At 35.4% G+C, this 13670-nt stretch overlaps 1 protein-coding gene across 2 annotated transcripts in view; it reads left to right on the top strand.

Moving 5' to 3' along the window:
* Positions 1 to 13670, top strand: part of LOC137625848 (uncharacterized) — a 197763-nt gene that overhangs the window by 84 nt on the left and 184009 nt on the right. For both annotated transcript variants that reach the window (XM_068356751.1, XM_068356750.1), the window contains exon 1: positions 1 to 224. This exon is cut by the window's left edge and continues 84 nt beyond it. In XM_068356751.1, the coding sequence (XP_068212852.1) occupies positions 70 to 224 (155 nt within the window). In that variant the 5' untranslated portion in view covers positions 1 to 69. The remainder of the gene's footprint in view (positions 225 to 13670) is intronic.

Here is a 13670-nt window from a genome sequence, read left to right as displayed (position 1 = left end):
CGACATTATTAGGGATCTGCCGATATATGTAATGACCGTCGTTGTTAGATCTGTAACACTATCAACAAGATGAGTCGTAACAGCTCGGGTCCTTCGCTAAAGAAGAAATTCGTAGGTTTAATTCGGCAGATCTCTCAAACAGGAGGGTCCCAGGGGGTGGGGGGCAACGATCAACAACATACCATACCCAGGCCAGACACATTCATTCATAAGTATCTACAAGGGTAAGTCATCGTGATTAATGACCTCTAGTTGCCATGACAGTAGGATGTATGTGCTTAGTGTCCTGTGTGCCATGTATTAGCCTGTTTTATTATTGTTATTATAGTTATTATTACAAGCTAAGCTTATAACCCTAGTTGGGAAAGCAGAATGCTATAAGCCCAAGGGCTCCAACAGGAAAATAGCCTAGTGAGGAAAGAAAACAAGGAAATAAATAAACTGCATGAGAAGTAATGAACAATTAAAGTAAAATATTTAAAAAAAAAACAGTAGAAGATCTTTCACATATATAAACTAAAAACTGCAAATTATACCACAGGCAAATAATAAATAGCTTCATCAACAACATTTACCGTGGTAAAATGTAAGCTGTTTATTGGTTTCCTACCTGTAAAATGTGTTTTCCTCAATATATGTTGCCACTTACACTTGCCACCCAACCGTGACGTTAGCCGTTGAAGGATTTACACCTGCTGCAGGTGTTCTCCGGCTGTATCATATTCGAGGTTACGACTGAGACGTATAATAGTTTTAGTTATTTACTTTGAATTGTTGAGGTATGGGACTAAACATGTAAGAATTTGAAACACAAACCTTGGTTATTTGATTATTAATTTATTCAGTGTTTGTTTACAAATTGATGTTGTCTTAAATATACTTAAGCCATTTACTAATTGAATTATGACTCAGACATACTTAAAACCTGTAATAAGAGGCCTAGTGAGGTATTTCTCTCTCTCTCTCTCTCTCTCTCTCTCTCTCTCTCTCTCTCTCTCTCTCTCTCTCTCCCCGTGTTTTTGCTGACAATCCCATAGTATGTGTGAGCGCATGAATGTCAAACATCATTTAGATTGATAGTCCGATGCTCAATTATGTATTGATTGCTCACCGCCAATTTATTGATTGTTTGCCCATTGCTGTACATTAATACATTCCCTATATTCTTACGTTCTTAATGATGTATTTCTCTTGGAATGTAAATAGTATTTATTGCTTCCATGGTTATCATTCCAATAATAGTAATAGCGCTGTCCGTAATAATAATCCATATTTTCTTTAATCACCAACGGTACAAAAAGGTATTTGATTAATAGTAATTGTCTTAATGTCGATCTCTGACTCATAAATTTGTATTTAAAGACTGCCAGTGAATATAAATGACTCATTGGGGGTATTTTTGGATGTTATGACAGATGTAGGAAATTATTCATTAATTTTCTCAAGAGAGCCGTGGGATAAGTTGTCTTTGAGACTTTAACTGTTGTGAGAATAAGGAATCATACGAATATGGCGTAGGATCACCAAGACATTCTGATCAATTTTTGGTATCAAATAGGTCGAATTCAGGACATGGTATTAGGATATTGATCCTAATTTTAGTTACCAGTGTCCAAATCAGGCTATTGCAGAAAAGAGGTCCTATGTGGTATGTCTTTCATCAGGCTAAGGAATCATCAGGATCCTGGGGCTAAAGGATCATCGTGTTCCTTGTCAGACTAGGGAATCATAGGGATCCTAATCACGCTAAAGGGTGATATTGATCTTTATCAGGTTGAGGGATCATTGGGATCCTTATCAGACTAGGCTTTAGGCTTATATGATTATCGGAATCCTTATCAGACCAGACGTATGGGATTATCGTAATCTTTATCAAGCAAAGGGACCATTGGGATCCTTATCAAACTATGCCTATAGGATTATCGGCATCTTTATCAGGCTAAGGGGTCATAGATAACCTAACTGATTAGGCCTATATGATTATCGTCATCTTTATCAGGCTAAGGGATCATTGGGATCCTTATCAAACTAGGCTTATATGATTATCGGAATCCTTATCAGGGTAAGAGATCCATATCAGACCAGACGTATGGAATTATCGTAATCTTTATCAAGGTAAGGGACCATTGGGATCCTTATCAGACTATGCCTATAGGATTATTGGAATCTTTATCAAGCTAAGGGATAGTTGGTAACCTTGTAGACTAGGCCTATAGGATTATTGGCATCTATTTCAGGCCAAGGGAACATTGGAATCCTTGTCAGACCAAGCCTATAGAATTGTCGGATTCCGTTTCAGACTAGGTCTATAGGATTATAGGAATCCTTACCAAATTAGCCCTGTAGGATTATCGGAATCTTTATCAGGCTAATGGATCATCGAGGTCCTTATCAGGCTTGGAGATCGTCAGGATCTTTATGTTAATATATCATTGGGTTCCTTGTCAGACTAATGGGTCATCAGAATCCATTTCAGGCAGACTGAACGAATCATGATCAGTTCGGATCAGAGTGAAAGATTATTATTATTATTATTATTATTATTATTATTATTATTATTATTATTATTATTATTATTATTATTATTATTAACCTAGTTGGAAAATTGGGTGTTATAAGCCTAAGGGCTTCAATAGTGAAAAATAGTCTAGCGAGGAAAGGAAATAAGAAGAGATTGAATAGTGCACCTGAGTGTACCCTCAAGTAAGATAAGTAATCAACATGATCTCAATTAGGATATACTGTATATATGTAGATTAGGATAAGGCATCTTCGTAATCTCAATTAGGATGATCATGCTTATCTGGGTAAGGATATGGATTTGGATAAGTAAATGTCAAAATTAGGATTAAAGCGTGAGGCATCGAGGCTGAAATTCGGTTAAGGTAACCAGATCTGGTTCATGATAATGCATCATTACGACTCTAGTCAAGATGGTAAATTTAATGGATAATAACCTTGATTAGACTAAGGAATCATAAGTGTTGTTGGGGTTAGGAAGAAATTAAGATACAGATCAGAATAATTAATCAATAGAATTAGTATCCAAACTAGATTATCAAATTCGGTATAGGATAGATCCATGTCTGGAGATTTAGATCAACTAAGCTTTGGCCGGAATTGAAGCTCATCAGCATTTAAACCTAGTTTTCTCCAGGTGATTAAATCTTGATTAGGATGAGAAAGGAAAACAATTAATAGACAATCTGCTTGGATGAGTAGGTTCCCAAATTTCTTTATAATTTTAAAGGTACTTTTGCTTCATCATCTCATCCTAGGCCTATTGACGCAAAGGGCCTCAGTTAGATTGATTTCGCCAGTCGTCTCTAGCTTGAGCTTTTAAATCAATACTTCTCTATTAATCATCTACTTCACGCTTCATAGTCTTCAACCATGTAGGCCTAGGTCTTCCAACTCTTCAAGTGTCTTGTGTAGTCCAATTAAACGTTTGATGAGCTAATCTCTCTTGGGGAGTGTGAAGAGCCAAACCATCTCCATCGTGATCTCATCCACATAAGACACTTGAGTAATGTACCTTATAGATTAATTTCTAATCATTTATATTTTTTTGCTTAGATTTTAATTTCGTTCCTCGTAAGAATTCGTAGAGTAAATTGTAGCTTCGGACTATGAATAAATTAGAAGTACACTGTTTGAAATTATAACATTTAAATCATCTTAATAATAATTAGGCTTTGTGTTGCTCATAGGTAGAGGGAATTTATGTAGATGATGCACATGTAGGATCAAACAGGATTTTTATGGAGGCGAATACGTGGATTTCAATGGAGGATGACCTTGGTTAGAATCCTGTTTTGTAGGAGGAAGCCATCTTGCTTTTCCTCGCCACATGTTCCGCCAAGTGCTTCACTCTAATTTTCTTTTACCAATTTATTTATTTATATGTTTTTTGAAATGTCGGAAAGAAAGTAAAAAAAAAAAAAAAGATTTTTTGAGAAGCTGTTAATTGGGATATTGTGGGCATTCGATGACCTAAGATGATATAGAGTTCTAGACCCTGTAATATTCATAGATTAGATGTTAAAACAAGTTCCTATCAGTATCATTACTGTGTTATTGTCTTCGCCAACGAAGTTAGGAGGAGGTTATGTTTTACCCAATGTTTGTGTGTTTGTGAACAGCTTCCTAGCCACAGTTTTAATCGTAGAGTAATGAAACTTGCAAAAATTAACTGTTATGTAAAAAGCTGGAAATGATTAAATTTTGTAAGGTCAAGCAAAATGTTCAATTCACGTAATCAGCTATAAGTTTGGACATCGTTGTCACAGAGACTTCAAACTTGGTTCATATTTAAGTATATGAAAATCCACGCTAATTAAAACATGTTAAGGTCAAGGTTGAGCAAAAAGTCGAGAAATAAGCTGTATTTCTGTTTAATTGATGCACAGATAAAGTTACCTTGGTTGTTTTTTAAGCCGATAGGTAAGATGGGTGGTAGAAGAAAAGGAAGAGTTCGCTCCTAAGTATTAGTAAGTGTAATGTAAAGTGTGGTTTAGTCAATTTTATATAAAATTACAGTTCACTATGGTCTTGAAGTTAGTTTAGTACAATAACGACTTGGCAGCATATTAATAAAGAGAATTGTATAGATTAAATGTTATATTTTTTATGTCTAGGAGAATGGTACTTACGCTTTCACTCAGGTAATTTTTTTTTAATTTTCGTTGGAAACGGTTTATGCTCCCTTGGAGTGTTATTATTATTATTATTATTATTATTATTATTATTATTATGTTATTATTATTATTATTATTCAACTATTGAAGGAAGAAATTTGAAGAGAAAATTTTAAATATTCTATGTGTGCTCCTCTCTCTCTCTCTCTCTCTCTCTCTCTCTCTCTCTCTCTCTCTCTCTCTCTCTCTCTCTCTCTCTCTCTCTCTCTCTCTCTCTCTATATATATATATATATATATATATATATGTGTGTGTGTGTGTGTGTGTGTGTGGTGTGTGTGTGTGTGTGTGTGTGTGTGTGTGTGTCATTCGGTACACTCCCAAATGATGGCTCTGATGTTATCAGATCCTTACGACCTTCCCTTTCATCCGATGTGTGTAGTGTCCCCCTCACTATCTTGTACAGAGACTCCCTTTGTGGTGCTCTCTTTAGCCTAAGTGGATTTAGCTCTTATTTGTTTGTTCCCCCTCCCCCGGGGGATTGATTTCAAGGTCTTACGAAATTAGAATTATTTTCTTACGAGTACTTTAGAGTCTCTCTCTCTCTCTCTTCTCTCTCTCTCTCTCTCTCTCTCTCTCTCTCTCTCTCTCTCTCTCTCTCTCTGTGTAATGGTAACATTCTTGGAGTCTGCAGTCGATTGTGTTCCATGCCTGGAAGAGGAATGAAATAAACGTGTTCCATTCCTGGAAGAGGAATGGAATAAATGTGTTCCATTCCTGGAAGAGGAATGAAATAAACGTGTTCCATTCCTGGAAGAGGAATGGAATAAATGTGTTCCATTCCTGGAAGAGGAATGAAATAAACGTGTTCCATTCCTGGAAGAGGAATGGAATAAATGTGTTCCATTCCTGGAAGAGGAATGGAACAGCTTGGATGCGAGGAAAGGAATGCATCATTTTTTTCAGGGGATTGATGTCAAAGTTTTACGAAATTGGAATTATTTACTTATGATGCCTTTACTCTCTCTCTCTCTCTCTCTCTCTCTCTCTCTCTCTCTCTCTCTCTCTCTCTCTCTCTCTCTCTCTCTCTCTCTCTCTCTCTCTCTCGGTAACGTTTTTGGAGCCCAGTGAGGAAAGGAACTAAGGAAGGCTACAAGGGAAGTTTAGGAACAATAATAACATTAAAATAAATCTTTCATATAGAAGCTATAAAAACTTGAAAATAACACGAAGATAACAACTTCAAAATAACAATAGGAAGGGAAACAGGATAGAATAGTGTGCCCGAGTTTACCCTCAAGCAAAAGATCTCTAATCCAAGACAGTGGAAGACCATGGCACAGAGGCTATTCCACTATCCAAGACAAGAGAACAATGGTTTGATTTTGGAGTGTCAATCTTCTAAAAGAGCTGCTTACCACAATAGAATCCCTTCTACTCTTAACTTGACCTCAGATGCCAGGATGCCTGAAAACTTTAAATCAATCAATTAATCTACCCTTAACAAGAGGAAAGGAGCCACTGAATAATTACAGTGCAGTATTTAACCTCTTGAGAGAAGAAGAATTGTGTTCTATTCCTTTACGAGGGATGGAACAGCATGGAAAGTCTGCATTCTGTAATTCATAAATCTTTTTTAACCTTTATTTCATGACCCTGGGTGATTAAAATAAAACTTGAGGGTCGCTCAAGTTAGCGCAGACCTCCGGCGCGGCAGCTTATTTCTAGACCTTGACTTCGACGTTAACATGTAATAATTGGCATGGATTTTCATACACTCAAATATGAACGAAGTTCGGAGTCTCTGTGACAACGATGTGTAAACTTATGGAGGATTACGTCAATTAGATATTTTGCTTGACCGTGACCTTGACCTCCCAAAATTGAATAATTCCCAGCTTTTTTACGTAATAGTTACTCCCTGCAAGTTTTATTACTCTCCTAACAAACGGTTTCAAGAAAATGACGGGCATAGGCCTAGCAGGAAACGACCAGTATAGGTTTTGTCATTCAGCAGTTGAGTATTGGTCATCTGGTTTCAGCCTGCCAGACTCTGCCTGCAGATGGTCACTGCACAGCTCGCCACAATATCTGTAAATATACGTTGGAAATATGTTTATCTCAGCTGCGCCTCGAGTGGAGAACGATTTGATTGGGTGCAGGAGTAATGGACTCGTACATTCTCTTGTAACGGATATCGATTTTAGAATTATGTCGGTAATTAAGTAAAAATTATTTTAAGAAGCAACGCGAAGTCTTTCGTTTATATACTCATTAGCATATTCAACTTTTCAGTAAAGAAAGGAATATATTAGGGTTAGCAATTTATCAACGATTGAATAATGAATTTTATGTTGGCGTCTTACCATAGTTGTAGCTGATTAACCCATTAAAATTGAGCATGTGATAGCCATTAAAGTGTTACATCTTTTAACAAATATACAATTACTATATCTGTCAAAATCTCTCAAACTGGATGGCGAGGGAATCTCTTCATAGTTAACAAGGGTTCCAAGCAACGGAGATCTTCAGTTTTACGGGTGACCAGTCGCTCAAAAACTCGATCAGAATTTGCTCTGCAGAAGTTGTCGGCAAACTTCGTCATGGCTTTGGCAATAGAAAGTTGGTGGATCGGTGCTTCGAAATTTTCCCCCTGATTTTCTGGAAATCTTCATTATATTAAACTTCTGTTTTTTTTTTTTTTTTTTTTTTTTTTTACCTCCGCCAACGAAGTTGGAAGGAGGTTGTTTTACCCCATGTTTGTGTGCGTTTTGTTTGTTTGTGAACGGCTTCCTGACCACAATTTCAATCGCAATAAAACTTGCAAGGATTAACTGTTATGTACAAAACTGAAAATGATTAAATTTTGGAAGGTCAAGTTCATGGGCAAGCAAAATTTCCAATTCACGTAATCACCCATAAGTTTGAACATTGTTGTCACAGAGACTTCAAACTTAGTTCATATATGAGTGTATGGAAATCCACGCCAATTAATACATATTAAGGTCAAAGGTCGAGAAATAAGCTACCGCGGCGGAGGTCTGCGCTTCTAGTTGTCGAATGGTACAGGTCATTATTTCAGTTTCCATGTGTTTTCTTCAACATTAGATTTATACGCCGCTCGTATACTGTGGGTCACTGAATTAATCGTGAATTTAAGTTGTGAATTATTTACTTCAAGAAAATTGCAGTTGTTTATCTATGAATGATTTATTAAAAAAAAAAAAAATTACAGTGTAAGGAAGAACGTATTCGGGATTTTAGGTTCTCGAAATTATATGCCTTTAAAAAATAGTTTAAAGAAATAATTCAGGTTATTCTATTTATTCTCCTACAGCAGTAATAAGTTCGTTTCCTCTGTTCATGTTTAATGCTTTCATTTGCATCATTCCGGAAGTCACAGTCCATCACACTATCATGATTCTGATTTTTTAATCAGAAACTAAAACGTCATTTAGAATATTTAGAAAATGCCTGAGGAACCAACGAAATGATTTCAAAGACTCGAGTAATTAAGTCCAAGTAAATGATTTTGGTATAACGTAATTATTAGAGTTCAGATCGAAGGCGTTGAGTGATCAGCGAAAATCATATGTGATTGTAATTTAATCTCCTTACTCTATCATCTGTACGTTATGAATATTATACATATTTATTAATAGCATGGTTATTCAATGCATCAAATATCGCGCAATTATGTCCTAGAAACTTGTGTGGAAACATTAGCCCAAATTATTGTAAATAATGTACCGTAGTCAGCGTAGAACTACTCATGTTAATGTTACTACTACTACTACAAGCTAAGCTATAACCCTAGTTTGAAAAGCAAGATGTTATAAGCCCAAGGGCTCTAACGTGGAAAAGTAGCACTGGAAAGAGTAGCCCAGAGTATTGTAAAGCTTGTAGCCATCTTAGTACCGTAGTCAGCGTAGAATCGCTGAAATGCACTGGCAGCAGGAACGCGTAATATGAACATATAAAATTAATTCTGATTTATCTCTTTTATTGCGCCACCTCGCTATTTTAATCCCAGGCGTAATGGTATAGTTCTCTCCCCATAATCTTTTAGCATTATCCTCATTATTCCATTCATCCCCATTCATATTTTATACTCACAACTTGTAAAGATGAATCTCTTTCCCAGGGGAATATCCCGGATGAATTTGGAAGTTTACCGGTCTAAAAAATTTTGAAACGTTAAACAAATTTTTAATCTTTCAGCAAATTTTTAACCTTTTAACAAATTTTGAAACGTTTAAGAAATTTTTAACCTTTTTTTTTATTTTATCTCCCCAGTACAGTTGTACTTTGTAAAGGATTACAATGGATTAAAGAGAAGTAGAATGCATTAAAACCCGTATTAAAGGTTTAATTCTATTTCATATGGGGGGAGTGAAAAAGAAAATGGGAATTTATGGCTGCTAAACAAAATTTCCAACACTGCTCAGAATTATAATGATGAGATTTCTTTGTGTTTTTTCCAAGTACGATAACTTGTTAGTTCTGTTGACACCTTTTTGTTTTCAGATTTCTTTGTGAAAGGATTTTTTTTTTTTTTTTTTTTTTTGTCAGATGGAGATCAAGACGTTGACTGGTTTTCATGCCAGATGCACTACTTTGACTTCATGAAATTCTGTAGTTGTAATATTGGAAGTTTATTTTATTTAAGAAGCTACGGTTCATATTGACTGTTTTAAGCACCTTGTCCGGGAATTAATTTTAAAAGAATTTCATGATTTATCAAATTTTTTAACAAAAATACGAATGGGGAAGATCTCAGTGAAGTAATCCCATACCCGTCTTTAGTTGTAACCGGTTACCTACTCTCTCTCTCTCTCTCTCTCTCTCTCTCTCTCTCTCTCTCTCTCTCTCTCTCTCTCTCTCTCTCTCTCTGTATTCTAAAGGTTTTTGGCCAAACATTTGTAACATTATAAAATAAGTTTCTCTCTCTGTTCAAAAGGTTTTTGGCCAAACGTTTAAAACTTTATAAAATAAGTTTTAAGTTTATATTAAATCATATCTACTGTTATAATCTCTCTCTCTCTCTCTCTCTCTCTCTCTCTCTCTCTCTCTCTCTCTCTCTCTCTCTCGCTGTATTCTAAAGGTTTTTGGCCAAACGTTTATAACATTATAAAATAAGTTTCTCTCTGTTCAAAAGGTTTTTGGCCAAACGTTTAAAACTTTATAAAATAAGTTTATATTAAATCATATCTACTGATATAATCTCTCTCTCTCTCTCTCTCTCTCTCTCTCTCTCTCTCTCTCTCTCTCTCTCTCTCTCTCCACACGAGTAAATCTATGTTTATGCATTCGCATACTCATTTCCAGAGCTTTTTCCCCCCTACGACATCCATTATTCTTTGGAACCTGATTTACATTTTTGCGTATATGAAGCCTGTGTGGTTCCGCACTTGAAAATGCTTAAGATTTATTTTAATTAAATGTTATTAATTTTATTGTGACTTTTGAATGACGTCAACGCTCCCAGAGCTCTATTATTATTATTATTATTATTATTATTATTATTATTATTATTATTATTATTATTAGTCGTCTTAACTAGCTTAGCTACAACCCTAGTTGGAAAGGCAGGATGCTATAAAGGCAAGGGCCCCAACAGAGATAAATAGCATAGTGATGAAAGGAAATAAGAAAGTAAATAAACTACAAGAGACGCAATGAAGTTATAATACCTTATTTTATTAAAAGTAATAACATTAAAATAGATCATCATTAAATAAACTATTAAAACGTCATGTCACCCTGCTAAACATAGTCATTGAAATTAATTTAAGAAAATACAAAATTACCTTTAAATAGAAAAAAGTAAATTAATTCATGTTGACAGGGAACTTCCGGTAGCCCTTAAAATGTGACATATTGTCTGCCTGTTATTATCTGTTGTTCCCTTTCTAGTTTCATTCCTGGTTCTCTCTCTCTCTCCTCTCTCTCTCTCTCTCTCTCTCTCTCTCTCTCTCTCTCTCTCTCTCTCTCTCTCTCTCTCTCGTTTGGATTTAAGGCATTTGTTCTGGACAATGTATGGTCACTACTATTTATTATTATTATTATTATTATTATGATTACTCTCTAAGCTTCAACCCTAGTTGGAAAAACAGGATGCTATAAGCCCAAGGACTCCAACAGGGAAAATAGCCCAGTGACGAAAGGAAATAAGGAAGAGCAGTCAACAACAATATAAAATATTTTAAGAACAGTAGGAACATTAAATAGATGTTTCATATATAATCTTTAAAAAACTTTAACAAAACAAGAGGAAGAGAAATAAGAGGGAAAAATATGCCCGAGTGAACCCTCAAGCAAGAGAACTAACCCAAGACAGTGGAAGACCATGGTACAGATGCTATGGCACTATCCAAGACTAGAGAACAATGGTATTTTATTATTATTATTATTATTATTATTATTATTATTATTATTATTATTATTTCTCTTGGAAAGACATATAGCCTTCGAAGAAGCGGAGCTCACAGCAAAATACGTAAATTAAAAACAGGTAAACAACACAACTAAAAACATATTATTAACAGCAAATCGAGAAATGAATAGTAAATAATAATAATAATAATAAAAGAAGAAGAAGATTTCGGCGATGTCATTATTTGTACAAACTTCGCAACGAGCTGTAGTGGAGGTAGAGTTTTTATGTGGGTGGGGAGGGTGGTAGGTGTATGTAGGTGGAGAAGGGGGGGAGGGGTAGTGTAGCGTCAATGTAGGTTAAGAGGACCGCTGGCGATTTGTTGAGACTGGCACTGCCTTGGTTGCAACCAATTCCTCAAAGGATATCGGAATGGCTTGTATACTCGTTTTCGCTTTGTTGTAGGATTTAGTTTGGTGTTTTTGTTTCGTTTATTACTTATTGCCTTCGCTAAAATCGAAGATTAGGCGAAGGGTATGTATTCATCCCGTCTGTTTGTTACAGTTTATATATATATATATATATATATATATATATATATATATATATATATATATATATATATATATATATGTGTGTGTGTGTGTGTGTGTGTGTGTGTGTCTGTGTCTGTGTTTGTGTGTGTTTTTTTTATTTGTTTGTGAGTAACTTTACACAAAAACTACCTTACCAATTTTGACCAAACTTGGTAGTCATGTTGAATGTAACCTAAGGATGAATCTGTAACGTTTTGGATACAGTACATCCAAGTACAAACACAGCAGTACTTTGAAAATAATCGCAATGTTGATAAATGGCAAATATTTTATTAGTTTATTTTAGTGTTTGTGAACAACATTACGAAAAACTACAGTACCAATTTCAACGTAACTTAGTGGACATGTGGTGTATGACCCAAGGACAAATCCATTAGAACTTAAAGAAAATACATTGAAGTACAAGTGCGCAGTGGAGTTAAGAGCAAAATAAGCTTGGCGTGGCGAGAGCTGAGTGTCCCTCTTGTTTATTATTGATTTTATTTTTGGGTTTTATCAGCTGTTTATTAGTTATTTATGAAGTGTGTGATCTTTATTTGATTCGAAAGAAGGCTTCACAACACCAATGATAATGCTCTTAAAATTGACATGACAATTCGTATGCATAAAGACTACTACTACTACTACTACTACTACTACTACTACTACTACTACTACTACTAGCTCAGCTATAACCCTACTTGGAAAAGCAGGATGCCATAAACCGAAGGGCTCCAACAGGGAAAGTAGCCCAGGAAATAAGGAAGCAGATAAAATATTGTACCTGACTTTACCCTCAAGCAATTTACTTTTAGTTGTTGATTCTGAAACATTTACTTTGTTGACTAGTTACATAAACTGTAGATTGTTATTAGTGCTATATTTATTATTCATTTTTAGAGAGATATTGTAAAGGAACGAAATTCAGGATACACCAAAATTTAAAAGTCGGATTCAATTAATTTTCCTCTGTTGAAATGGGTCAGAGAAAATTGAACCAGATGCCCATTGAAAATAAATTAATTTGGTAATTTTATTGACATTTTATTGCGTCGTAAAGTAACTTGTTCTCTTTCCTTATTTAACCCTATGGGAAATCATTCATCAGTACGTGTGGTTTACCTTTGGATGGGTGGCCTGACTAAATTGACACTTGAAGATCCCCTGCTGTAGACACTAGGAATCTGTTGTAAGCTGAAATAAATATAGGATTCGAAAAACTAACGCAACTGTTGATTTCACTACATATAATGTGTTACATTCATCATCATGTCCTCCTACGCCTATTGACGCAATGGGCCTCGGTTAGATTTCGCCAGTCGTCTCTATGCTGAGATTTTAACGGATTGTTTTCTTGCGTTACATAAGGGATATGTATTAAATGTGAATTTTTCTAAGGACATTCATTTAATGTAATTTTTTCATGGAAAGTATGTAGCTGATTAATAAAAATTAAATCATTGCTGTAATATATGTCTTGTTAATATGAACAATCCTTGAAATATGATTGATTGATGAATATGCTCATGTTCGTATCTCTTAAAAAATCACCATTTTATAGCCTATTGAAAACGTCCCTGCCTTGAGATCTGCCGGACTGGGGTTCGAGTTCTGCTCAAGCTCGATAAGTGTCTGCAACATCACCATCCTTGTGAGCTAAGGATGTGGGATTTGAGAAAGTCTATAGATCTACCTGCTGAGTGTTAAGCATCCATTGCCTGGCCCTCCCTGGTCCTGGCTTGGGCCCTGAATATATGTATATTATTGTATGGTCAGTCTCTAGGGCTTTGTCACTGCCTTTTGCCATTTGCCATTCATGAGCGACCTTTAAAAACTACCGTATGTGAAGTTGGACTTCATAAACTCATTACTGTTGAAACTAGATGCATAAAATTCATACCAATATCGAAACGAACATTCCATAAGCTATTTAATCCCTCTCAGCAGACCCAGGCATACATGGCTGAGGACTATGAAGTAGATGATGATTGGAGAAGTATTTATTTAAAAGCTCAAGATATAGACGGATGGCGAAATCTAACCGTGGCCCTTTGCGTCAATAGACGTAGGACGAGATGATGA

This window comes from Palaemon carinicauda, chromosome 33, assembly GCF_036898095.1.
Source record: "Palaemon carinicauda isolate YSFRI2023 chromosome 33, ASM3689809v2, whole genome shotgun sequence".
Classification (NCBI taxonomy): domain Eukaryota; kingdom Metazoa; phylum Arthropoda; class Malacostraca; order Decapoda; family Palaemonidae; genus Palaemon; species Palaemon carinicauda.
The sequence above is the reverse complement of the archived record's forward strand: the minus strand, read 5'-3'. Positions and strand labels throughout refer to the sequence as shown.